The sequence below is a fragment of the Mus caroli genome, unplaced genomic scaffold, assembly GCF_978045245.1.
Source record: "Mus caroli unplaced genomic scaffold, Mus_caroli_1 scaffold_7, whole genome shotgun sequence".
NCBI lineage: Eukaryota > Metazoa > Chordata > Mammalia > Rodentia > Muridae > Mus > Mus caroli.
This window is the reverse complement of record NW_028227262.1, coordinates 6,649,410-6,677,296: the sequence shown is the minus strand read 5'-3', so window position 1 is coordinate 6,677,296 and position 27,887 is coordinate 6,649,410. Positions and strand designations below refer to the sequence as shown.

The 27,887-nt window shown below is 44.2% G+C and overlaps 1 protein-coding gene across 2 annotated transcripts in view; it reads right to left on the bottom strand.

Annotated features, from left to right (window-relative positions):
* St8sia1 (ST8 alpha-N-acetyl-neuraminide alpha-2,8-sialyltransferase 1) overlaps positions 1-27,887 on the bottom strand; it is a 142,911-nt gene that overhangs the window by 80,222 nt on the left and 34,802 nt on the right. The window contains exon 2 of one of the 2 annotated variants that reach the window (XM_021165388.2): positions 12,612-12,756. In XM_021165388.2, coding sequence (XP_021021047.1) covers positions 12,612-12,756 — 145 coding nt within the window. Of the gene's footprint in view, positions 1-12,611; positions 12,757-27,887 lie in introns of those variants that run through there. The other variant, XM_085839796.1, reaches the window with a different exon arrangement.

Below are 27,887 nucleotides of genomic sequence, written 5' to 3'. Positions count from 1 at the left end.
CAGGTTCTTAGGGTTTTGCACTATGCTCTTTTTACCATGTCTGGTTGGAAGGTGGACGGAGACGGGCCACACCGACGTCTCTCTATAAATCTTCTGACAAAATAGCAATTTCTCTCTGCCGTGTCTCACAAGATTGGGTGTTTCACAACACCTGCGACCTTGTAATGATACACTACCTCTCAGGAGTGACACAGAGCTATGTGTTAGATCCAGGCTTCGGTGGAACACTTCCCCACAGGCTCTTGTGTTTTAGCGCTTGTTCTCCTGGGAGCTTTGTCTGGGGAGGTGGTGGTGGAGTCTTTAGTGGGGAGCAGGCTAGAAGAAAAGAGTCTCTGAACGTGGTGGGCCTCGCTTCTACTTGATCTTTGTCCATGTTCCTGGTCCAAAACCATGTGAACAAAGTGCCTGCCACTTCTGCCACATTAGCCACAGCCCCAAGGCTGCTGTGCCTTCCTGCTCATGATGAACTGTACCGTCAAACTGCAATCCAAAATGTATCCTTCTTTCTTACGTTGCTTGTTATAGATATTTGAGCATGGCAACAGAAAAATCCACACAGTAACAAAAGGAGCTCTCTGTAGCAGTCAGCTGAAAGTATCTGTATTCTCTCCCTAAAGGCTTTAGGCTGGGACTGCCCAAACACACTTCTTCCCATGTATAGCTGTCACCTCCACTCTGATAACGAACCTCCGTCTCTTCACAACAGCACAGACCAGCAGGAGCGGCATCATAGTTCAAAAGAGACCTTGACATATCAGCCAAATAGGACATGCAGAATATTTGGGGGCGGGGACACAATTATGAACAGATAACTAATGGGCAAAAGAGAAAGTTGAACACATAAAATAACATTAATAAGATACCGAGTTTGTTTGTATGTGTTTGACATGAAAAAAAAAACTCTAGGACAAATATTTGTGCTTGTGAGAAAAAGAAAAACTGGGAATCAACTCACTCATTTATTCATTTATTCGTTCATTCATCCTGCTAAACTGTATTGAGTCTCTATTATATTCTAAACATTCTATGTGAGAGATGCTGCAGGTTCCTAACACCCCCTAATTGAGTATCTTCTCTACGAGCTTTCCAGGGACACAGAGAGAGGGCCCCCAAGTAGCAAAACAACCCCCTCCCCCCAAATATTAAATTCAAACAAAATCAAAAGCATAAGCAGAAATTCATGAAGAAGAGGCCAGGAGTTCCCAGGAAAGGGGATGGTGTGTTGGAATCTCTGTTAAATTAGGAAGCACACATATTTATGAAGACCAGTAAGACAAAGTATAAAGGCAGGAGCAGCCCTGTGGAAAGTGATCCTGGAGGCCCAGCTGACACCAGGTCAAATGGAGGTGGAAAGCAGTTAAAGCATTTGTTTGCCTTGGTCTTAAAGTGAATGGGAGGACAGTCGAGAGCTGAGGGCAAAGCACAAGCAGCCAGAGTCTTAACTTGCACTTAAAGAAAGGTTGCTGGGGCAGCAACTTGGAAAATGGACCAAGAGGAGGTCACATCTGATGTCAGGAGCTCATTAGGGGGCTGGAGAGATGGCTCAGTGGTTAAGAGCATGGACTGCTAGGGGTCCTGAGTTCAAATCCCAGCAACCACATGGTGGCTCACAATCATCCATAATAAGATCTGACGCCCTCTTCTGTTGTGTCTAAAGACAGCTACAGTGTACTTCCATATAATAATAAGTAAATCTAAAAACAAAAAAGGAGCTCATTAGGAGTTGTCTGGAGGATGCTGGGATGCTGGGCAGGGACTCCTTGTTACATCCAAGGAGATGCTAGCCTAAGGTTAATATTGGGGAAAAATTTAAATGTATATAAGAAAGAACATTAAAATTTCCGTCATCTCCATTGTGGATTGAATGTTCCCTCCAAAATGCAGGTTGAAATTTACTCGTGTTACAATATCATTAAGAGGCAGGGGCCTTTAAGAGACAATTGAGCCATGAAGGGTAATTAAAGCCATTAGCCACTGCAGGAAAACTATTATTGAATTCAACTACAGTTACCTTGATCTCATCACCTTTTCACACCTTAATACAGAATCCAAAGCTTGAAGATCCTGAGTGTAGATCAAGAGGAATCAAAAATCATAAATTTAAAAAAACTATTCATTCGCCATTTACAAACCTTCATCTTGCTCCCAAAGGCACTCCCCATGCTAAACTTCTCCGTGACATCGCCGGACACCCACTCTCTAACAAGCTGCCAAGATAATGCCTTAATTAATGATGTGCCCAAATTCTCTCCTTCCCTTAGATTTTTGATTCCTGTGTTGTAGTTGGGCTCCACAGAGCTAGACACAATAGAGAGTAAAACCTAATGATCTTGTCTGAAAAACCCTACAGCCTTATGGGACCGGATCTCATTGTCTCTAGACAGCCTGGACTCTGTCAGAAGTTCAGAGCCCAAAATGAGAACATGGTGCGACCTCAGAAGTGATCCGGGACAATTAAACCTTGAGAACTGTAGGTCGTGCTTGTCCCTTCAGACAATAGTCTAGGAGTGGGGCTTAGGTCCCAAGTCCACACCTGCTTGCAACTCCAGCTCCAAGGGATCAGACACCCTCTTCTGGCCCTCACAGGACCAGGCACATACATAGTGGTGCACATACATTTATGTAGGCAAAAATGATCACATAAAGAAATAATAATTAAAACTAAGAACACAGACAGTAACTACTCTACAGTCCTGTGGTGATCTACTGCTCTTGTTTTTTTCAGTAGCACTTTGGAGAATAACAGACAACAATCCACTGCAAAAGCTCTGGCTCAGTTTACTGGAAATTAAAACTTTATTTCACGTTATCCTTTCCATTTATCCTGTTATCTGTTTATAATAACAGAGATGGACATACTGCAGAATCTGTAGCTTTTTATCAGTAGTCCATATTCCCCTGTACCCTCACTCGGTAGAATCCTACACTGTCTTGGAGAAGTGATTTCAGCCCTTGGTTGGTGGGGAGTGCTTCTAAATCACTTCCTGGTGTCACCAAAATTCCATGGAAAGGCTAAGTCCACAAGTGCTTTGGCAGACGAGAACGTATCAGGACTGGAGATGTGGCCTAGTTAGTGGAGTGCCTTGCCTAGCATGCATGATGATGCCCAGGGCTTATTACCCAGTACTGGATCACCTGGGTCTGGTAGTATTTGCCTTCAACCCCAGCATTCAAGAGGTAGAGGCAGGAGGATCCAGAGTTCAGAGCATCTTGGCTACAGAGTGAGCTGGAGGCCAGCCTAGTCCACTTGAGACCCTGTGTAAAAACAAAACCTAACAAACAAAAAACCAACAGTGATAATGACATCACGTGCTTCTCTGCAAATTAGTGCAAGGGCACTTTTACATCCCAAACATGTTTTAACTTTGTTTCCGAAAATACTACAAAATTTAAAGACCAGAGGTCGTTCATTCTATCTTAGACATTAGAAAATCAGATTGGACATAGTTAGTAAAACTTAAATAGTATCATAAATGTCATCAGGAAAAGGCCAAGGATGGACCTGGATCTTTATGCTGTATTATCCTCCATTTAACCAAAACCATCAAGGTAAGTTGCCTGGGTTACTCACTGATGATAGAGGAATTGGTTCTAGATTCCTACAAGAAAGCAACATGCAGAGGATGCTTGAATTGAGTCTCTGTGGGGACTTGGAATTCTCTTGTATAAATATCAAACTAATGTAATTGCTTGTTTCTCCTCAGAGTGGTTTAGTAGGTCACACAAAGACAGAGAGATGCTGTACTGTGTAGGACTTGGCAGCCTCCAACTCCACATTCTTGTTTTTCTCCTGAATGATCACAAATGGAAAGCCCCCAGTTGTCCCAACGTAGGGAAAGTGGAAGTCTTTAAACAGTTTCAAAGTAGCAAATAACAGGGGATAATTCACCTACAAAAGATCCTGTCTCTCCCAGAAATAAACAAATGATACAATGTGTTAAGGTTTTGGTGTACGAATGTGTATAGCTTTGTGTGTGCTATGTATGTGCTCTGTGTGTGTGTGTGTGTGTGTGTGTGTGTGTGTGTGTGTGTGTGTATGTGTTCAAGTGTGCATATACAGGTCAGAGGTAGACATTCTAAGTCTTTTAAAATCACTGCTTTTTTTTTTTTAAGTTTCTTGATGAGCCTGAAGCTTGCCAGTTAGCTAGCCTGGCTGTGCCAACACAAGTAAGGGTTTCTCACAGTTCCTTCCTGGGCTGGGATTATAGGCACTCGTTGCCACATTCAGCTCTTACCTGGTCCTAGGGATTGAACTCAGGTACTGATGCTTGTATGGCAAGCACTTTACTAACTTAGCCATCTTCCTAGGCACCTATAAAATCTTTGGAATTCATGAAACCTTTGAAATCTTCCTGGCTAAGTTTCCCATTCCAGCTTCATGCCCAGCAGCTCTGGACACCTGACCTGGTGTCTGATACCTTTCAGTCTCTCCGTGTTAGTTCCACCCGTGAAATGAAAAGAATAACAACAATGTTCAGATCAGTTTAAAGGTCAGACTAAGATGATGTGACAAAAGCCAGGCACATAGTAGGTGTTGGCAAATGCAGTGTGTTGTCCTGGAGTTCAAGCTCTGGACTACCGAGCCTCTCTTGCAGCTAGACCTGTGCATGTGACTCAGTCCTGACCAATGGCACAAAACATTAGTGCACCAGGACTTCTCTTGAGTCTCCCTCTTCCTCTTAGGATCCTAGAACTAAGGGATTTCCTTGGCCATGAGCTAGTATTGTTTTGGGGAAAAAAAAAAAAAAGCTGATGGTACACAGAAGCCAGGACCCACTCCTGAATGACCTGTACCCTCTGCTTCCTATTACTTGAGATAAGCAAGCCCTTATTCGGTTATCAAACAAGAGGTTTTAATGGAAACCTGACAATATAATGAAACACACACCTGCCAATGCTCTGTGCCCTACAAATTCAGTGCCCTTCATTTCTATACAGTTGGAAGGATGTGTATGTGGCAAAGTGACTACAGTAATGCAACTATTGATAGCAGGATACAGATTTCACTAGGAGAAAAAAAGAAGTTTCTATGAGACACAGGAATATCCAGGAGCTGAGAAAATTACATCTCATGCAGGTCTATGAAGGGGGATAATATGCACTGTCATTTCAGCAAAGCCAGTTTCAGAGACTATTTTGGAATGTCCTAGTCGGCTGCCCAGAGGCCAAGGACACAGCCTAGCCAGCCAAAGGGGAGCACAGTGGGAAGCTATGATTAAACTAACAAGCTGGGAGCCAGTGTTAGAGTGGCATGTTATCAGCATGTTTATTCCCTGTACATGGCTTTGGGGAATATTCTGAGGAAACTGGTTTAGTTTGTGACTATTCTCCATAAGGAGAAAGTGTGAAGCTCACCACATTTGTATTGCACCAAGAGGAATATTTTTTCAGATCATCTCAGTGCAGATGTGTGCAGATGTGGTTTCTGACATTCCAGTGCCTTTCTTGCTCAATTCTAAAGAAGTGTATACTTATCCTAAGGAAAGTGTTTTAATCCAAAATAAATTTTATTCAGTAATTCCTGCATGTACTAGACCATGAAGACTTAACAGGGACAGTCCCTGGGTTCAGTGCCCAAGAACATACAACAGGGAGAAGGAGTAGAAGACCCTTAAGTAATAAGGAAAATGCTAATCCGATATAGGGACTATCTCACATGAATATACATGTATGTGGAAGTCAGAGGATAACCTAAGGGGTCACCCACTGTCTTAGTCAGGGTTTCTATTCCTACACAAACATCACGACCAAGAAGCAAGTTGGGGAGGAAAGGGTTTATTTAGCTAACACTTCCTTACTGCTGTTCATCACCAAAGGAAGTCAGGACTGGAACTCAAACAGGTCAGGAAGCAGGAGCTGATGCAGAGGCTATGGAGGGATGTTCTTTACTGGCTTGCTTCCACTAGCTTGCTCAACTTGCTTTCTTATAGAACCCAAGACTACCAGCCCAGAGATGGTACCACCCACAAGGGGCCCTCCCTCCTTGATCACTAATTGAGAAAATGCCTTACAGCTGGATCTCATGAAGGCATTTCCCCAGCTAAAGCTCCTTTCTCAGTGATAACTCCAGCCTGTGTCCAGTTGACACATAAAACCAGCCAGTACACCCACCTTGTTTGAGGCAGTATCTCACACTAGATTCTAGCTAGACTGGAGGACCACTGAGCCCCACTGACCCACACTGGAAACTGTAAGTGTTTGTCACTATATGCAGCTTTTATCCCATGAGCACTGAGGATTTGAACTCAGGTCCTCACGCTTGAACAGTAAGCACTTTACTGATTAAGTTATCTATCTCTAAATCGTCTTGCTACTCTCTGTACACCCACACACCCTGCAAGAACTAAAGTGGCCTGGAGTCTGTGGTCAACCTGAGTTGATATGGCAGCCAGGAAGCAGGGCAGAAAGTGTGCCTTCAAGAATGGCTTCCTCCTCCTTCTATTCCTGTTCCACCTGGAGCCCCACCCTATTTGATGACACCACCTATATTCAGGATGGATCTTCCCTCCTAGCTGCCTCCCCATAGGCCAATTATCCCTGGTCATGCTCGCTCCCACAGACACATCCAGAAGTGTGGTTTTCTTATCCAGGTATTTCTTAATCCAAACTGGCAAGTGAGACTACCTAAATATTTCAGGTGACAGAAATCTCTTAGCGTAGACTCCCCATCTTTGAGAGATTTAAAGCTTAATCCAAGGATCCTTATTAAGAGTTCCAGCAAAAAAAAAAAAAAAAAAAAAAAAAAAAACAAATTATCAAAATAAAGTCAGGTGTCCATGCCTAATCATGTTTAACAGTTGTTTTAACAACATACATCCACAGAGCCATTTGATATAACTTTTGATATAACTACATGAGAACTTGCTCCCCTCCAGGTCAGTCTGAGTAGGACTTAGACATGACGTCCTGGTAAATGGGTAGCTGGAAATGGGTTTCAGTAGGACATGAGGAGCATCGTACTCCCACAAAGATGGAAGCTTATTCCTCCAAGGCTCACCGCAAAGTCCTGGAATCAGGAGGGAACTTTTCAGAAACGGTAATAAGTACAAATGCAATTGTGCAGGTAACTGTCATGTGTCAGAATTCAAAACTTTTGATGATCATGCTACAGGCAGTTGTGAAAGGTCCAAGGGAGACTTGGCAGAATGTGACAACAGAGCTTTGGTGTGATATCTCCAAGATACGGTGCCCTCTAGATCCTTATCTAAGGACACAGCCCTAAAGAGGACCCAAAACACTCTGCAATAAACACGGGCACCTTTCTCTCTCTTCTGTTGTACCTTGGCAGCAACAGTGAAGTGAGCAATAGTGGCCAGAAGAATAATAACGATAAGAATGCTGGATAACACAGTGGAGCACTGTGACACCACAGTTGAGCATGTGACACCACAGTGGACACTGTGACACCACAGTGGAGCACAAAAAAAAAAAAAAAAGAGTGCTGGATAACATTTGTACGGTATGTGGAGGGACACGCTCAGGGGCCCACAGACCTTGTCCTGATCACTTCCTGTTATGACTTCACTACACTTCCTGTCTGCCATGATATGAACAGCTCATCTGCACACTGTCTATAGACTCTGAGTCTGACCACAGGCCTTTAAAGGGCTGACCAGTACAGGCAGGGGAATCCAAGCTTGTTCCTCAAACCAAGCAGAGCCTGTTCACCTGCTTTCTGGCTCTGATACTTTCCTATCAGCAGCAACACAAAAGAGAGCAGGAAAGTAGAGGGCAACTTAGTTTGCTTGTAACAAACAAGAAATACCTAGGAGAATAGGGAGGTAGGCAACTCCATGTTGCAACTAGTTTTTCAGAGTGTTAACAAAGTAATTAGTCATTTCAGAATCTCACAGGAAAATCAACATATAAGTTTAAAAATCTGCTCACTGAGTGTTTTGCACAGTTATGCACACATGGTGATGTAATGACTTCTGGTTCCTACAGAAAGGCACATTTTCCCTTTATTATTCTGAGATGATGACAGGCACAGGATTCATCCACACACACTTGAAAAGGAAGTGCTTCCTTTCCTCCCCTTCTGTGACAGCAGGCTAGCTTGTGTCTCTTTAATCATCTCTTCCCCTCTAATCTATTTCCTACCAGAAAGCTGACTGTCAGGTGGCATGGCTGAGAACCCTCAACTACAAAAGGCCTCATTTGCCTTGCTTTTAACTTTCATCTTACTGTTAAAGACATGTTTTCCCCTCATCTTCACTTAGCTCTTCAGTATCAGTCCTGAATTTCTCAGTCTGTCTTAGAACTAGGTCTTGCTGTGTAGCTCAGGCTGCCCTTGAACTCACTCTGTGCCTAAGACTGAGTCTCCTCCTGCCACACCCACTCCAGTAGTGACTGTGACAGGCCCAAAAGCTTGGATGCAGTCCCGAGGCCAAAAGTTCACAGAAACTTAGTCTCCTGGAACCATGGCATCCTGTAAAACGAATGTGCCAAATCTGTCCTTGCTATAGTCGGTGAATGGATCTGTGTGCTTTCCTTCAATATTGTTTTATTAGTGCCTTTAAGGACTTATTTTGACATATAGCTAGGTTAGATTAGCCTCCACCAGTGTTCCAATGTCCTAGGCAATCCTTGAGCCCACCCTGGGCTTGGAATTCAGTAAGAATGTTACCTATTCAGTAACATTCAGAATTACCTCTAGTATTGTAAGAGAGACAGTGAAAGAAATCAGGCATTACAATTTACTTGAATGAAGCTAGAAATCTCAGGGCTAGTGTACATAGTAAATACTTAGAACAATAGCCGAGTCACTCCCATACACAGGAATACACAATGGCCTAGGAAGAAGGTGGGTTGTAGTTTTAGGAGGAACTGGAGTATTGTATTATTCATGAAAGGGTTAGTAGTACAGAACTCCCCTGGTGCGTGTTGTTCACTGGGCCCAGAGGAATAGCATAAGCAGGTATTTACTAAGGGACCCCTGATGGTGGGTTTAACAATAGACTAGCACTGCATCAGACCTTTCACATGGCTCCTGTGAATAGCTGACTTTACATAGGGCTGATCTTATCTCAATTGTAAACATTGCCTGGTTCCTGCCAGTCTTTTTGTATGCATTTTTTTGTTTCGTGTCAGATAACTTCAATGTACCTTGAATGACCTTAATGTATCGCTTAACTTGTTTTCTGTAATATGTAAGTCTGATGCTTGCTTTGACAAATTACATTCAGATACAACACTCCCTTGTGTTCTCGTTGATTTTTTCACTTTTTGCCGACTCCCTGACCACCTGTACCGGGACCCTGATTCTCTCTTGGATTGAGGGGGCATCTGAGGCCAGTCGGCAGCATCCTCCGTACAAAGGACAGAGTAGCATGGGTGCTGTCTATTCACAGAGTGGTGACATAGAGTGAGATCAAGCATGTCAGGTGCTGCAGCCTTCGATGTGGTCTAATGTGTGAACCTTCTGCCTCAGTCTCCCCTGTGCTGGGATCACAGGTGTGTGCCAACATGCCTGGCTAGTACTAACTTCATAGAATCTCACTCACTGGTTCAGGCTGGATATCTCCCTTTCATTACCATCTTGCTGGAGCTTGGGAGTTAAAGGCTGCCTGTCTCCCACTTCTAGGCAATGAGTGGTTTGGATGCAGATTCATCTTTGCATGACATGTACTTGAATAAGACTTGAAGAAGAGAAGTCCTGAAACCCACGTGCTGGACACTGTTTCTTCTGAAGGCAATCATGGCCACACAAATGGCAACGGTTCTAGAATCTTCTAATCCTAGAAAACTTATGCCACAATCTGGAACTCAACTCTAGGAGTGGCATCTTGACTCCTGCTTCTCTCTTCTAGTGTTAGAAGCACCAAACTCCCTTGACAAATTATCTTTTTACCTAAAGTACCTAGAGTGATTTCTACACATTTCCTACCCTGACTAAGATGCCTAGTCTCAGGATCCAGCACATGAGCAAGGGAGATATTAGCACTGGCCATCAGAGGTTATACCACACACTGATAAATTAGTCTACACTGCCACTCTGTAAAGAGATAGGACCCATGTTTCTCTCCCCATCATACAGAGACAAGAGCTGAGTCTCAGAAGAGATGGGGTACGTTATCCAACAAGTTTCGTTGGTAAAAGATAGAGACATTTCTTCCACTTTCCTTTGATAGTAGGAGTCCTCCACAGCACAAACCAACCAAGTACAAGAAGCACACGAGGATTGGCACAGAATCAAAGCTTGATTTCCTAGCATGTGTGTATGAGAGAATGTGTGTGCATGTATGTGGTATAGTGTGGTACAGTGTGCTGTGCCTGTATGTGGTTCATATGTATAAGCACATGAGTGTGTACTCCCACAAGCACACACTTGGAGGCCAGAGGATCTCCAGTGTCTTCTACCATTCTCTGCCTGCATGTCTTGAGGCAGGGCCCCTCATTGGAGTAGAAGGTCACTGATTTAGCTAAGCTGGTTGGCTAGTGAGCTCCTGGGACCTACCTGGCTCTGCTATCCCACCCCCAGTCCCATCCCAATGCAGGGGCTGCAGGTGCATGCAGCCATGCCCAGTTTATACACAGACACTGGGGAGTTGAACTCAGGTCCTCACACTTATAGAATAAGTGTTCTTGCCACCAAGCCAGCTGCCCAATCTATATTTCCTAATTTCTATTTGCTTCATCTTATTTATATCAGTGTTTGCCAGGATATGTGCATGTGAGCTACATGCATGCCTGGCGCCCACGGAGGTCAGAAAGGGAGTCAGATCCATGGGAACTGGAGTTATGGGCATTGTGAGCCACCTAGTAAGTGTAAACCCAGGTCCTCTCCAAGAGCAAGAGTTGCTCTCCCTCTCTCCAGCCCCCTATTTACTGTTGGTTCCCTCCTGCCCTGCTCTTTAACCAGCATACCTTCTAAAACTATGCAATTACACTGTCACACCCAAGGGTGATCTAGCACATATAGGACCTTCCCTTTTGTTATTGTTTTATTTGTTTTTGGTTAACATAACCAAGAATAGGTTTTGTTGTGACATCTTCATATGTGTAAGTGATTATACTTTGTTTGGATTTTTCCCCCAGCCTTCCCCATCTCCCCTCCTTCCCTCTTCCGATCCCTCTCCATCCCCTAAATATCTCTTCTCTCTGCTTTCATGTCACATACACCCATCATCCTTTTCTGTCCTTCCCCATATCCTCTAGGTCCTTCCTCACTCTCATATGCTTATGTGCTGCACATACACACACATACACACACACACACACGCATGCATAGACACACAGACAGACACAAACAGACACACACACAGAGACACAGAGAGAGACACACACAGATACACACAGAGACAAACAGGCACATGCACAGACACACAGAGATAGACACACACAGACAGAGACAAACACAGAGACACATACATACAGACAGACACATACAGAAACAGACAGACACACACAGAGAGACACACACAGAAACAAACACACAGACAGACAGACACACAGACACAGATACACACACACATGTGTGTGCTCATGCTACAATTCTGTAAGAGAGAAAACGTGTAATATCTATTTTCTGAGTTTGTTCTATTTCACTTAACATGACGATCTCCGGTTCTGTTCATTTTCCCACTAATGACATGATTTCATTTTTCTTCACACACGGACCACGGTGTCTTTACCCATTCCTCTGCTGACAGACATGGAGGCTGGCTCTATTTCAGCTACTGTGAGCAATGCAGAAACAATGTACCTATGCAGGTATCTCTGTGGTGTGCTCACTAAGAAGCCTTCAGGTATATGCTCAGCAATATGGGCTCACTTTGCAGAGGCTGTGACTCTGGATCGAATGGGACAGATGTATAGGCCTCTTTCTTAGGACTGTGCTTGTTACTTATGCATTACAGGGTTACTTGAAGCTCAGTCCTACTATCTAACCCTGACCATTGATCCTCTTTCAAGGCAACCATTTGGCCAAACTAAAGTTACCCAAAAGACTTGGGAAGACCAAAACTCATTTCTTAGCTTCTCCCTAGTGGTTGTTTACCAAAGATCTCCCCACCCTCCGCAAACAGGTCTCTAAAATAAAAATTGTCTTTTTCAAACGAGTTAATAAAAATTGTGTTACTACAGTTTTCAGAAACCCAAGCAGGAAAACACTGAGGAAGCAAAGACTGGCTTAGAGCACTTCCAAGGTGCTCAGACTGAATTCTTTCTCTCAGTATCCAACAGTCCTCCACCTCATAGCAAGAATCTAGCCACAAGGGCAGCAAGCTAGAATTCTGAGAAGACACAGGGTCCCCATTCCCCAGTGGCAGCATCAGTCCTAAGAAAACATTCCAGCATCTCAAATCTTCACCACTGACATCAGAACATGAGGATGCCAGCATGGCCTGACCAGCCTTTGCCTTAGTTTCATTCTATTGAGGTCTAAGTGACAGATAGCTGCGGATCTATAAGGTCCTTCTTGCTAATATTTTACTTCCACCCTTGCCTCAAAGCAGGAAACATGGAAAGACACGAGAAAAAGGTATGCAAGATTAAGATGGGAAAGAAGATGGGAGAGGAGAGCCCAGTGGGCTAGCAGAGCCATGTAACCCCGTCCTACCAATCGTGAGAAACAGAGTGAGTCATATCACAATGCAACAGACTCCACTCACCTGGGGGAAGAGGGAGTACGTGGAATTATCGATGGTGAACGAGTATAAGAGCTCCCCATCATACCACAGGCTCTTCCCCATGGGGGAGTTCGTCTTAGTCATAGCAAAGAGATGGGCAGGGTCACAGCAGTCTTCCATTTGTCTCCTAGGAGAGAAAGAGATGAGAACGGCAGGTTAAGTGAGCAGCCAGGTCACTCATTTGTCATCCGCACAGGAATGTGCGGCCTCACCCCGGTGCCAGCTCACTCTGCAGACTCCACAGTGCAGATCACGCTCTGAGTGACTCCCACTCCTAGTCACTGAGTAATATTTCACTTAAAAATATTTCAGGAAAACATTCTAGCTCTCAGGTGTGTCTGAAATATGCTCAGAGGCAAAACATATGCATGACCCTTGGAGATGCATGGATTAGTCCAGCCATCTGGGTCCTGGAAAGACTTGAGCTGGCTCTGAAGGGCAACTAGGCTTTTGTGGCAGCAGAAACACACCTGCAGCCAGGCTGTAACTATCGGGTGGTTAAAAACAGTGTGGATGAATGCTACAGGCGAATGAAACGGAGTGGTCCAAACTAATATGCCAGAAACTAAGGGCTCGGTTACAGAGAGTTCCTCAGCCGCCCCTCTGAATAGAAGCAGGCGTGAAAGGAATACTATGGTCTAAGACAATGGTGAGGCAAACTGCCTTCAGCACTCCTTTGATATAAGCCTCTGTGGAAACTGACAGTTGAACACTCTGACCTCTGCCTGCCTTGGCTGTTCACCCTCCATGTTTGAAATAGCGCCCTCGCTCAGGATTGCCTGCCCTGAATGTTCTACCCTGTAGACTCCTGTTGGTTCCTCAACTACTGGCCTTGTTACTGCTCTATGGGTAAACCCATCAGGCGCTGAGCTTTAATGAGGAAATGAGCTGGCACTTGGGAAGACAAACTGCAGACACGATGGCACACCTCGAATGCACCAGGAAGCATCTACTAAAGCACACTGCTGGTGTGACCGTGAGTTACCAGAGGGGAGTAGCTAACATCTCATTAGACATGCTAGGTTATCTTGGCTGGCCTCCCCCCTTCACCCTAGTTTCAATGGGAAGAGGGCAGGGGATAAAAGTCTTACCCCCTACCACCCCCCCCACATCAAAGATGTTAATGTCATATTTTGCAACTATACCAGCATTCCATTTGTCATAGACTGTTCTTCCCTTTCCTGTCCCATCCACCACCATCGCCATCATTGCCATCATCATCATCATCATCATCAGGCTCTCTTTGTGTATACCAGGCTGGTCTTAAGTTCATCACCCTCCTGACTACTGAATGCTAAGGACTATTCGCTACCATGCTCAGCTCACACGTTATCCCTATATTTTGTCAAAAGAGCACCCTAGTAAGCTACATGATAAAAGACAATCTCTTAATACAGAGAGAAGTCCCACCTGCATGAATGTAAACTTTGGGGAGAACGCACTGAGTTGGGGTTTCCTGTCATGGGTCTGGTGATATCTCACTTTCTTTTGTTCTTAGAGCAACGAAAATTATTGTTGAGTGTCATTAAACTCCATTTGCATCTACAAAAATGCACCACCTGTGGTTTAAAGACATGCCTGGGCCACAGGAAGAACACACATACAGGCCGATGGGCCCATGTCTAGGCTGTTTCCTCTCTGTTTGCCAATTACTCAGAGCCATATCAACCCACTTCCCCTTTCTTTACCTAAGGAATCTTTTGCACAAATGGGCCCGGTGCCTGCCAGACAGCACACGCCTTCTGGACAGGGCTTCCACTCAATTCCCACCATACCATGGAGCTGGGCAGCCTTATGATTCTCTCCCCACAGTCTGTCTCAGCTCACATAACCAGCACCATGGCTGGATGGGGCTCTCTCTCAAGTCTTCCTGGCTTTCCCCAGACCCTTGCATCCAGACTGAAGCTCTCACCCTGGACGCCACTAACTCCTGACTCAGTATAAAGACTCACAAAGGAAAACCTTGCCAATGTCGAGTGACACAGCACTGCCTTCTGCCTGGCACCTGACAGCTTACAAATCACATTCATGTGCGTTTCCTCTCTGAATTATAAAAAGCAAAAACAAAATCCAAAACAAAAACAACCACACAGGGGGAAAAAAAAATCCAGCCTCTCCAACATTTTCTCTCTCTCCACAAATCCTCCACACCCACCTGTCCTGCTGACCTATGAGGTGCTAAGGGAGCACAAAGAGAAGATGACCATGCACATTCCTCATGCCAGGGGGGCCTCACCCAGCTCGCCACCTACAGAGGCCACGGCAACAACTTCAAAAGCAGCAGATGAACCAGGGACACTCTGTATTTCCAGCACTGGGTGGCTGAGGCAGGAGAATAAGAAATCTACAGCCACCCTGGGCTACACAAGAATAAAAACAAAGCGGAGCCATTAGGTGCATCAGCAGGAATATCATCACAGAATGTGTAATGAAGGGTTTGGTTTATTTTTAATTCTTAGGTAACATTGTGGTAGGCTCTTGAGATGTGAAAGTAGATTCAAAAAAATAAGAAAGCAAGAAGAAGAAGGAAGAAGGAAGAAGAAGAAGAAGAAGAAGAAGAAGAAGAAGAAGAAGAAGAAGAAGAAGAAGAAGAAGAAGAAAGAGAAAGAAAGAAAGAAAGAAAGAAAGAAAGAAAGAAAGAAAGAAAGAAAGAAAGAAAGAAGAAGAGGAAGAAGAGGAGGAAGAGGAGGAGGAAGAAGAAGAGGAAGAAGAAGAGGAAAAGGAAGAGGAAGAGGAAGAAGAAGAGGAAAAGGAAGAGGAAGAGGAAGAAGAAGAGGAAGAGGAAGAGGAAAAGGAAGAGGAAGAAGAAGAGGAAGAGGAAGAAGAGGAGGAAGAAGAAGAAGAGGAAGAAGAGGAAGAAGAAGAGGAAGAAGAGGAAGAAGAAGAAGGTGGCGGCCAAGGAAGCCATCAACCAAATGGGGAACAGAATGCTCAAGATCAAGAGTTTGGAGGACTAGAGATAACAAAATTAAAATGCCAGACAGATCTATTGTTAGGTATATTTTAGCTGCTCTTATCACAAATGAAAGTAATTATCAGATGACAAACTCTTAATCTGCTTCGCTGCAGTGAACAGTGAACACTTTATCCCCTGTGTATCCCCTAAACCTTAAACACAAAATAAATGTATTTTTAAAGTGGAGAAGGCCCACCAACAAGCTAAGTTACCACTAGTGTCTGCAGAGAGACATAGCCAGAGGCTCAGTGGACATCTGTGGTCGCTTAGAAGGAGTAGAACTTTGAGTTATGTCCAGCGCTCTGGGAGTGACCTCTGTCCTAAGCTCTGGCCTAGGAGAAACTGGCAGGATGAGGGACCATCCAGGACATTTTAGCCAGGAATGCTGCCACAGATTTATGAGGTAAGAGGATGCAATTCTATTTGCCAGAAATCATGGTACCGGTACTAGGACTGCAGCCTCTAAGAACTGTCAAGCTGAACCGAGTACACCATCTCTGTCCAACCTTCGGCAGCTTTCAAGGGGAGACACAGAACGATCAGCTTTTGGAATTTTTGGCAATTTGTTTCCCTTCCCTTTTCTCATGCTTCTCATACTGATAGTAAATGATACCTACGTGTGTATGTGTGTGTGTGTGTGTGTGTGTGTGTGTGTATGATAGTAAAAATCACACGGTTAAAAAAGGCAGAAGGAAGACTCGGGCAGAGTTTGGCTCAGTCACTGAAGTACTTGCTTGCTAACTCCAGGACCTAAACACAATCTGCAAAAGATTTATAAAAACCTAGGCATGGTGGTATACACCTGTAGTCCAGTGCTGGGAAGAAAGAGAGGTGGCCCTCTCTTTCCCTGGGGCCACTGGCGAGCCAGCCTAGCCTATTTAGTGAGCTCCAGGCCAATGAGAGATCTTATGTCTAAGAACAAGGCAGATGGTACAGAGGACTGACACCCGGAGTTGTCTTATGGCCTGATGGTGTATGTACACACACATAAACACACATAGTACAGAAGAGAAGCCAATTTATTCAGTGCTACGCTCTCCGTTCGAGTCAACTGGACAAGCCGAGAGGCTTAAAAGTCACTCGTGAGGCAAAAGAGTTTCAAGGAAGCTCTCCTCCTGGAGTCTAGCGTTCCCTACCCATACAGTAATTTTTCGTTCCCGCGTTCCATTCCCGCCTTAGTCTAGTGTATGGATCCACGTGCTCTCTTTCAATATTTTCCTATCATAAGTGCCTTTTAAGATTGAATTCTGACATAGCTAAAGCCATCCGCCAGTGTTCCAACAGTCCTATTTCGTCCTTAGCAAGACCTTGGGCTTGGAATTCAGTACTGCCCCTGGTATTACACTATCTCTTTGAGTAAAAGTTAGGTCACTGCCCTTCACAGGAATCTACCATCAACTAGGAAGAAAGAAGTTTCTGACCGTAGGGGAAACCAGAATAGATGCTTAGAATTATAGCTGAGTTACACCTATTTACAGGAATTTACAATGGTTTAGGAAGCAGATCGGGCTGTGGTTTTAGAGTATTGCATTATTCATGAGATGGTTAGCTAGAACGGAACTCCCTAGTTAGAACCATGACTTGGGTATGAAAGCCCTTGCCCTAGGAGTGAAAAGTTCTCACACCTGGCTTCTATGACTATAGCTGACCTTAGATAGAGCTGACTTTGTCTCAGTTATTTTATTGCCCAGTTCCTTCCGATCTTTGTGTTTTCATTCCTCTGTTCTGTGTAAGAATCATTAAGCATCCAGTTACCTCATTTGTACCTTGCGGGTATGTCACCCAACTTCTTTATTGTCTTCTGTATAAAAAGTCTGATGCTCAATTCGAACATTACACTCAGATTCCACACGAACTCTCCTGTGTTTGTCACTCATTCATCCACGCTTTGCCCACCCGCATCGAGAGACCTGTTCCACGCAGACACAGGGACCCAGAGATGATTAGAATCCCAGTCTCTGACGTGCTCCCATATAAGATGCTGCAGTCAGACCATAGAGTGAAAATACGCTTAGCCCAAGAAGCACTGAGGAGGAAGAGGTCGCTCAGGTCTCAGGCCTAGTGGGAGCTGGGGCAGGGGGGTCACTGGTCATGAGGCCATCACCTATGACAGAGCTCTTCAGCTGTGGGTCATGGCCCCACATGTGTTCCTGTAACTGAGTATGGGTCTGCAACACCGGTAGAAAGGGTGAAAGGTTCATAGAACACACAGCAGGTGAATTCGAAATCAAACATCCAGTGCATCCCAAAAGTATTTCTGGAAATTGTCGCTTGTGTTACAAGTAACCTGAGAACTGTAAACTGGACAGGATCTAGAATTGCCCAAGAGACAAGCCCCTGAAGTACTAACTAGATGAGGTCGGCCTCCAGAAATGCTTGTGAAGGGTTTACCCTGGTGTGGTTACTGGGCGGTGTGTGTGTGTGTGTGTGTGTGTGTGTGTGTGTGTGTGTGTGTGTGTGCAGATCCACCCTGCGAGGGAGCAGCACTGTTGGCTGCACATGAGCCTCACAGGCACAAGAGGAAGGAGACGGAGCATCACCAGTCACCACTCTCTGCTTCCTGACTGTGGAGGCAACGTGTCCAGTTCCCTCAGTTCCTGCCGCCAGGACCTTCCCCACCAGGAAGGGCAGTGTGCCCTCCAAGTGTGAGACAAGAGATCTTTTCCCCTACATCGCTTTTGTCAGGACCTTTATCACAGTAACAGGAGAGGTAATAAGACATGCAGTTTCACTGCTTCCCGGGGTTGTGAACACACAACACGCTCGTTTGTGCACTTCACATGCCCAGTGACCATGGACACAGCCTGAAATAGCTCAGCACAGACAGTTGTGTGTTATGACCAGCAGTGATTTCACGTGAAAGTTATCTGATCTCATAGAAATAACACGGCTGGAGTAAAGGCTCTTAGTATCTTCCCACCACCATCACTGAACATCAAATTAGTTTATCTTCACTCTATATTAGATTAGCACATTCATCCCATTAGTAATTTTGCTTTCATCTTTGATGAGTGGTAAATTATATGTATATCAAAGAAGTGTTTTAAACAGTTTCTCTATGATTTGTTATTAGTAATTATACCTATCAGTTGTTACTGATAAATGTTTAATTTGTATACTTCTTTATATACCTATATACCCAGGGTCACATAAAAGTTTCTCAGGTAAAAAAAAAAAAAAAAAAGGTCACCATGGGTAGAGTTTAAGAACAACTGGTCTACAAGCAGCTAGTATCTGTTTGTGCCAGTAAACTAGGGGAGTTGCAGAGGTCTGAGATTTTGAAAACACTCAACAAACAAGAGTGATAAAAAGGACCACTCCATTATGAGTACCGAGCCTCAGAAAACCTTTCTGAGACTCTTTCAGACGCCAGACTGAACACGTTGGTCCCTGGACCTGAAAAGGGCTGGCCAACTGCCATTCAGATGCCTGGCACTCTAAACTCTTTCCAAGTTCTAGCTGAACTGAAACAGGAGTGACTGAGGATTCTATCTTGTTCTTGGTGTTTGACCAGAATCTACTGTTACATTCCGTTTTAGACTCAGCTTTGGGAAAGCTGAATAACCAAGAAAAATGAGCATTTATATCTATGACACTTCTGGCATCCCTAGATACCTATGCATGTGCCAAACAACTGTGCAATCACACGCCATCGCTACCTTATCTAAGCAGGACATCTGTGTGGCAGCCCAGGAAGAGAGCATTGTGCCTGCATACTGTCTGAAACTGAAATGCAGTTTAAGTTTCTGACAAGGGGTCAGGGAGGAAATAGAATGAAAATCCCCTTATGTGTCTTATATGCTCTTGTACGTCCCAGCTCCCATTAGCCTGGAGACACACAGTGCACAGCTGATACATCAGGAAGAAAACGATACAGTCGTAAATCTATGATGAAGCCTACCAATGTTGCATACGAAAGTATGAAGAAGTACTAATGATGTCAGCACATGAATTTGACAGGAACATAGAATATTATGAAAGCCAATGTTTGGAAGATAATATGAGGAAAAATAATAGAACATCTGTTTAATCAACAAGCAAACAATTTTTTAAAAGATTTATTTATTTTGCATATGAATACACTGTAGCTGTCTTCTGACACACCAGAAGAGGCCACTGGGTCCTATTACAGATGATTTCTGGGAATTGAACTCAGGGCCTCTGGAAGAGAAGTCAGTGCTATTAACTGTAGAGCCATCTCTCCAGTCCATAACCACAATTTTTGAAATAGCAATATACAGAAGATAAAGTGGTTGAGGTAGTATATTACTGATGTACTAGCATTTAAGACATTTAAACAAACTAACCATCTAGAATGATTTCTAGGGACTAAAGAGATGTCTCAGCAGTTAAGAGCATTTGTTGTTCATCCAGAGGACCTAGGTTGGATTCCCAGCACCCACATGGCACCTCTCAACCATCTGTAACCAATTCTAGGGGATCCAGTGCCTTCTTCTGACCTCTGTGGGCACCAGGCATGCATGTGGTACCTAGACATACATGCAGGGAAAGCACCCATACAAATAAAATAAAAACAACTTTTTAAAACTTTGAAAAATAACAATATCCATTTTCAGTTATTTATTTTAATTTTAAAGACAGTTGGTTAAGGGTCAAGTGGGGAAAATGCTTTAGGTGGGAACTCTTCATATTCTGTCACAACAAAGTTATGGATTAGATGTGAAATTTGCACCCAAAATTTCCATGAGGAATAAGACTTCTAAGAAGAGTATCATTAAGAAACTATGTCTGATGCAGTCATGCTGGAAAATCCTTCATATTCCCTTTATCCTTATTCCTTTATCTCCCCACCCCACCCCCGCTTTATGTCTCTCCACAGTACTGAGCTTGGCCTGAGGCTGTCTTCTTACTATATGGCCTTGATCACTGTCTATCTTCCTCTATTAGTAACTTGTCTTATTACTGGGATCACACGCCTGACAATCATCAAGTTGAGGGAGGAAGGGTTTGTTTGGGCTCACGGTTTAAGGGATACAGTCTGCTGTAGCTGGGAAGGATGGCAGCAGAGACTGTGTAGCACCTTCTCTCATTTCCACGGTGGGGAAATGGCAGACAGTGGGTCTGAGCTATGTAATCTCAAGGTCCGTCTCAGAGAAGTACATTCCCCAGCAAATCACCTCCTGAAGCTTCTATAACCTCCCAGATGTGCAAACAGTTGAAAGACCAAGTGTTCAAACATATCAGCCTACAGGGAATGTTCCTCATGCCAGCCACAACAGGCTCCAGGGTACAAAGCACAAAGCTCCAGAAAGAGAAAGACTCCTCTTATTCATAGTGGATTGTTCCACTCCTAAAAAGCTGCTTCAGCCATTGAAAGGGGTGTTAAATATGATTGGGATAGATAAAAATTGAGGGGGAGGGGAGGAGAAAGAGGAGGAGGAGGAGGAGGAAGAGGAAGCAGAAGCGGAAGTGGAAGCAGACAGTCAGTTTTGGGGGGCTCTCTATGCAAATTTTGTTCTTACCAATCAAAACTCAAATTTAAGAACTCTATTTCTTACCATTTTCACCTATAGAAACCAAATATCAAAGCAAACAAAAATAATTCTTGTAGACTGACAAACATTGACAGCAATAGAAGAGGAGAGTTTCTGAGACCTTGAAATCTACTGAACACCAAATTCAAGTTCCTTTCCCTGTTGCTGAGCTGCAGTGCAGTGAGAACAACTGCCCTTGGGCACACAGACACACAGCCAGGGACCCCAGGAACAAGCCACCAGCCGATAAATTCATTTTTTTTCATCATAAGTGTCAAACTTTCAAATTTGACTTTTAAAACATTTGACAGGGATTTAAATACAATCCCATCATCCTAAAATTCTTCCTTGACTGACAATATTTGACTCTGGTCAATTATTGGTTTCAATATTTAACTTTTGGCCAAAGTATATATCGAAGGCACTTCTTCCAGATGGCTGTCAATAGACTTTGCTATAAGCTACCCTGGGCTAAGTTCCTGAACTTCCTTTTTCACTGCTTTATGTTGACTCCTTTTGTAATGTCACCTTGGTGAAGGTGCCCAAAGTCCCAACAGCAGAGGGTGGCTCTGAGAGTGAGATCCTAGTGAGATCAGCCCTTCATATGGTCTCAGTAAGTATTCACTCTACTGTCCTTGATTGCTAAGACACTGTCCTTCTGTCCTGCCAGCCCCACACAACCCTAGTTCAAAGCTGTTTTCTCTGCAGACACATTTCTGTCTTTTAAAGATTAGTCATATTTTTAATCATGTATATATGTCTACGTGTGGCTAAGTACACATGAATGATGTAACCCTGAAGGCCAGAAAGGGGAGTTAGATCCCCTGGGTCTCGAGTTACAGGAGGTTGGGAGCCACCTAGCATGGTTGCTGGGAACTGAACTCAGATCTTCTGCAGCAAGTGCTCTTGACCACTGAGCATCTCTCCTGCCCCAACATAACCGCACTTAAATGATGAAGAGGATTTACTCCATTGTGTACATAAGCCAAAAAGGACTCTGCATTTGTGGAGTCTGGTGCCGGACAGGGAAGCTAGAGAAGCCTTTTAGTACCCTCTAGATGGTAGATTTCACAGCAGTTATGGAATGTTAAAACCAATAATTGACCAGAGTCAAATATTGTCAGTCAAGGAAGAACTTTAGGATGATGGGATTGTATTTGAATCCCCGTCAAATGTTTTAAAAGTCAAATTTGAAAGTTTGACACGTATGGTGAAAGAAAATGAATTTATCGGCTGGTGGCTTGTTCCTGAGGCCCCTGGCACTGGGGCCATCATGAAGTTATATTTTCCCTTGATTGAGTGAAATCTTTGTCTGAAATCAATTTCAAAGCAAGTTTTAAACTGGGAGTCAGGGCTGGGGAGTAACTCAGTAGTAGCTCCTGCTTGGCATATGTGAGGTCTAGGCTTGGCCCAGAGCATCCCAAACAGTAGTGATAACCATAAGATCTAAAAATAAATTTAAAAAGATGGGGTCACTATTGAGTATGGCAACTGTAGCAGTCTGAATGTGAAATGTCCCACATGCGCTCATATGTTAATACCTGGTTCTCCAGCTGATGTGGTATTTGAGAAGTTTCTGAACCCTTTAGGACGGGGCACCTAGCTGGAGGAGAGATGTGAGTAAAAGTAGCAGAAGCTGTGCTGAAGAACAAGCCCTTCAGTCCTGACTTGGTCCTTGTGTCCACTGGTCTGTGTAGCTAGGGAGATTGCAGTGTCAGGTTCTGAGAATGAACGGGCACAGCTGGTCCGAGGCAGGAGACCAGAAACACTGAGCAAAGTACTGTGTCTCAGCCAAGCCCCAGTACTGTTCCCACCAGGGCTTCCATCTTTACCCTAAATATATTTTAAATTTTATATACAGGTGAGGGGAGAGGGTGTGCCAAGTCACACACAGAGAACCATCTGTGGGGTCTGGTTCTCTCTTTACACTGTGTGGTTTGTACTGAACAAACTCAAGGTATGAAGCTCGCCTACAAGGCCATCACCTGCTGAGCCATTTCCTCCACCACATCTAAGAGATATAAAGTACACTCTGGAGGTCTGGAGAGATTGCTCATCAGTTAAGATCATGGGGTGCTCTTCTGGTCTCCATGCAAACTGCACAAACATGGTACACAGACATGCACACAGTGCAATAAAAATAAATAAATCTAAAAAAGAAAATTAATTCAAGTATATTAAAATGAAATCTATACTATCTTCCTCAATGTTCCATCAAAAGCTGTCAGGTAGTGTGGAGAAGAAATGCTTTCGTTACACTATTGCCTCAAATAATGTTTCCTACAGATATAATAGGAAGCCTTTCAGGGATTAATCTTTAGATTAATTTTCCAGAACTGCAAACAAAGAGCAAAACAGCTCTTATCCTCAGCTGAAGAGAGCCTGTGGCCTTGCATTCCACGGCCTTTGCTTCTTCCTAGTCGAGATGAGTGTGCGATACAGAAAGATGAGTGTGTAATTTGCATTTCTCAACAATGGGCAGAGCAAATGGGGAAAGCGCTTGGAGCCTGAGTATCCCAAAGACCATCTAATTTTCCTAATACATATGTATTTTGTAAACCATCTGGTAAATATAACTGATCCCTTCAGAATTACCCATTTGCTTTTTAAGGAGGCATAAGCCGGCGGGCTGTTTTGCAGGGTACATTCACTTATTCAACCAATAAATACGCATTTAGCATCGTCTATACGCTCAGGGCTGGAGGGAAGAGGGATGGCAAGATCAGGGGCTACCCACACACCAAAGTCCTTTCGGTTCTAGGGGAAGGAGCTAACCCAAATGAGATAAACATTTGCGTGCTCTAGGTCCGGACGCGTGATCTTCAACTGGAGCATTTCCGCTTGTCCTCCCTGGGTGAGCGGCCTTGGCTGACACAAAATGAGACAGTTATTTCACCAGATAACTCTGGCTGAGCTGAAACTTGCGATGTAGACCTGGTTAGCCTCGAACTCAGCGTGATTTGCCTGCTTCTGTATGCCAAGTGCTGGAATTACAGACGTGTGCCACCTCTCCTGGCTGTTTTTTAGTTTTATGGACATTTCCATTACTACCTCTGTTGTGACTGGACCAATTTAAGTTTCTACCATTAGTTAACTGGGGGATCCTTTTTCCCCTAAACCCTGTTCAGCATCTGTTAATGACTGCTGTTCTAACTGGACAGCGTCATTAAGTTCTCTGGCACCTCGTGAGGTTGAACGTTTTTTTTCATGCACTTTTGGCCATTCCTGCTTTGTCTTGAGTTGTAGTGGCAGTGTTTTTAGGGCAGTGCTACCTTGCACCATCCAAAGGCGGTACAGGAGAGCCAACAGCAAGTAAGGAGACCTTGCAGAACGTGTGGGTCATCTGAAGGAATCATGACAATAAGGATGCTGTGCATTTTTCATTAAGATTCAGTCCTTTTTTTCCACTGAATATTTTCTTTCATGATTTGGCTTATAGGTGCAGAATCCATAGTTGTGGAAGAATACTGTATCAAATATAATAACTGTGGTCACGACACACACACACACACACACCTTTGCTCTTATCACACCTAGAAAGAAGCTTATGAGAAATAATGTCTGTGAAAGATGCACAGAAATTGGTAAAAAGGGCAAAGGAAAAACAGAAGCTAATGAAGAGAAACACGCAAATGCCAAATTATTCTGATTTTTCTTATTTCTTCTTCTTCCTCCTCCTCCTCCTCTCCCACCTCCTCCTCTTCCCCCTCCTCCTCTTCTTCCTTCTCCTCTTCTTCCTCTTCCTCCTCCTCTTCCTCCCCATCCTCTTCTTCTTCCCTTCCTCTTTCTCTTCCTCTGCTTCTTTGTGAGACAGGGTTTCTCTGTGTACACCAGGCTGGCCTCAGACTCAGAGATCTGCCTGCCTCTGCCTCCTCCTGAGGGCTGTGATTAAAGGTGTGTGCCACCACTGCCCTATCCTGATTTTTCTAAACTAGGAGGCTGAAGCACCAAGCAGGAAGGAGTCAGGGTCTGTGCTTTGCCTCCCTGGATTGCAGACCCACAAAAGCAGCCCAACTCCACACCCACTCAATGCTGGAGCTCACTGAGAAATTTTCAGAGCATAATTGTCTTCGTCATGATTCACAGCACATACTTCTGGCATTTCTGTGAGAACAACTCAAAATTCTTTTTCTGAGAACAATTTTGGCTTTGTGCTATGACCCATTTTCACAGGCGAGAATTCTGTGTAAACACGAGTCAGGGATTCTTGATTTTCCTTACAGAATATTAACGGTGCCACCTGCTTGTCTAAAACATATGGGTCTCTCTTTCCTCAGCACAGAGTAGCAGCATCACAGCTTGTCAACAACATTTAATTGACTGTCACCCAGTTTCCATTAAATATGCAATTAAAGGAACATGTGTTTAAGAGAGAAAAGGAGATGTCTTAGCTGACTTCCTCCTGGGAGGCCGACTTCATACTCTCCAAACAGCGAGTGAAATCACAAGCGAGAACAGGCATCTGCATCATGCCAGCGCGGCTATTTTAAAGCATCTACCCTATAAATCCATAGCCGTGATTAGAACTGCCTTCGCATCAAGTGGGTCAGCCCAGCTCATGCCCATCACGCTGGGCTCATCTTGACCGACCATCGCCACTGACTGGTTCCTGGTATCCGCACTTCATTTGGAATTGTTGGTGAATATCACTGAGGCCCTCACCACAGAAAAGTGCAGAGGTAGTTGAGTTGACAGCAGAAACTAAGGAGAGGTGTGGCCTTAGAAGCCCAAACAAAGAGAGAGATGGTTTGTTTTTAAACTGAAGGCTTTGAGAATATAAAAGATATTTCCACTGTAGATGGAATGAATCATAGGATGAAAAGTGAATTAGAAAAAAAAAAAAAAACTTGGCAAAGGGAAAATGATAGGACAAAAGGAATATTTAAATTTTGTCAATGAGATAATCAGATCCTGAAATCTATGGATCAGATAAAGCCGGTGTGATATAGTTATGCTGAGACAACAGCAGCAGAGTCTGACAAAGGAGAGCGTGAATGTTTACACCCACAGCGAAGTAAAACACAGGTGTCAAATCCCTATAAGCTCGACACTTTTAATCATTTTTCTCCTTTGTTTAATGGAAGTGAATCAGTAAAAAAATATCATTTACTTTCTTATTTAATGGCATGCTGGGAAGCCCTCCACCAGTGAGCGACATCCTCAGGCCTACGTTATCCAAAAATTCACAAGAGCAGCTGGTTCAAGCATCACTAATAAGAATGTATCCCATATACTCAAGGTCAAGGGCACAGCGTAGTAGCCTTTGCTAGGGAGTCCCTTCCAGGTTTCGGGGATGTAATGTTGGACTTTTCGGAGAAAATATTGACTTGCTTCGTGGTCCCTCAGTGGAGACAGACATTTGCCTACTTTGGAAATCACTTAAGAAGCTACAAGGAAGTTTTGTACGTATGTGTAAATGTTTGTGTGTGTGAGGTGACACACGTGTGTGTAAATGTTTGTGTGTGTGAGGTGACACACGTATGTGCAGAAGCATGAGTACATGCGTGCACGTAGGGGCCAGAGGTCAACCTTGTGTGTTCTTCCTCAGATTCTCTCCTGGGGTTCCAGCAAGCCCCAGAGACCCACTTGTCCTGGCTTCGTCAGCACTTGGGTTGTGTCCATTTTTACAAGGGTTCTGAGACTCGAACTCAGAGTCCCATCGTTGCATGGCAAGTGCTTTTCTATAGTATCACCCACCCCCTCAGAAGTCTATTCTTTAAAATATTCACTTAGTGTTTGGAGATGGTTTAGAAGAAATAGGTTAAAAAGGACAAGGTTTAGCCACACTTGGGGATCCATCCCACATGCAGACACCAAACCCAGACACTATTGTGGATCCCAAGAAGTGCTTGCTGACAGGATCCTAATACAGCTGTCTCCTGAGATGCTCTGCTAGATCCTGACCAATACTGAGGCGGATGCTCACAGCCAACCATTGGACTGAGCACGGGATCCCCAATGGAGAAGCTAGAAAAAGGCACTGATGCTTGAACCAGCTGCTCTTGTGAATTTTTGGATAACGTAGGCCTGAGGATGTCGCTCACTGGTGGAGGGCTTCCCAGCATGCCATTAAGGACTGAAGGAGCTGAAGGGGTTTGCAGCCCCATAGGAAGAACAACAATATCAACCAACCAGAGCCCCCAGAGCTCCCAGGGACTAAACCACCAACCAAAGAATATACATAGAGGAACCCATGGCTTTAACCACATATGTAGCAGAAGATGGCCTAGTCGGGCATCAATGAGTCGGGTCTTGGTCCTATGAAGGCTCAATGCCCCAGTGTAGGGGAATGCCAGGGCGGGAAGATGGGAGTGGGTGGAGGGGGAACACCCTCACAGAAGCAGGGTAAGGGGGGATGGGATAGGAGGTTTGCAGAGGGAAAACCGGGAATGGGGATAACATTTGAAATGTAAATTTAAAAAATATCGAATTTTTAAAAAAAACAGTACAAGGTTTAGCTCCTCCTGGTCAGTTCAGAGTGGAGACAATTTGTGCAATTAGAGCCCATGTGGAAGTAAGAGCCTCTTAGAGTTAAGCAGGCACACTGTTGAAAGCCTTCCGCAAGCAGCAGTAGAATTATGCTTTTATTAACTCGCCGTTTAAGGTTATAATGATCGGCTCGTTTTTAAAAGCTCTGTTTGTTTTCCCTCATGTGTATGCTTTGCCTGCACATATTTATGTGCACCAAACCTGGATCCTCTGCAAGAGCATCAGTTGCTCCTAACCACTGAGCCAGCTCCCCGTCCCCAGTAGAGACTCTCTTGAAATGAGAATTTATCTCTTAGCATTTATCAGCGTCAGCAGCCA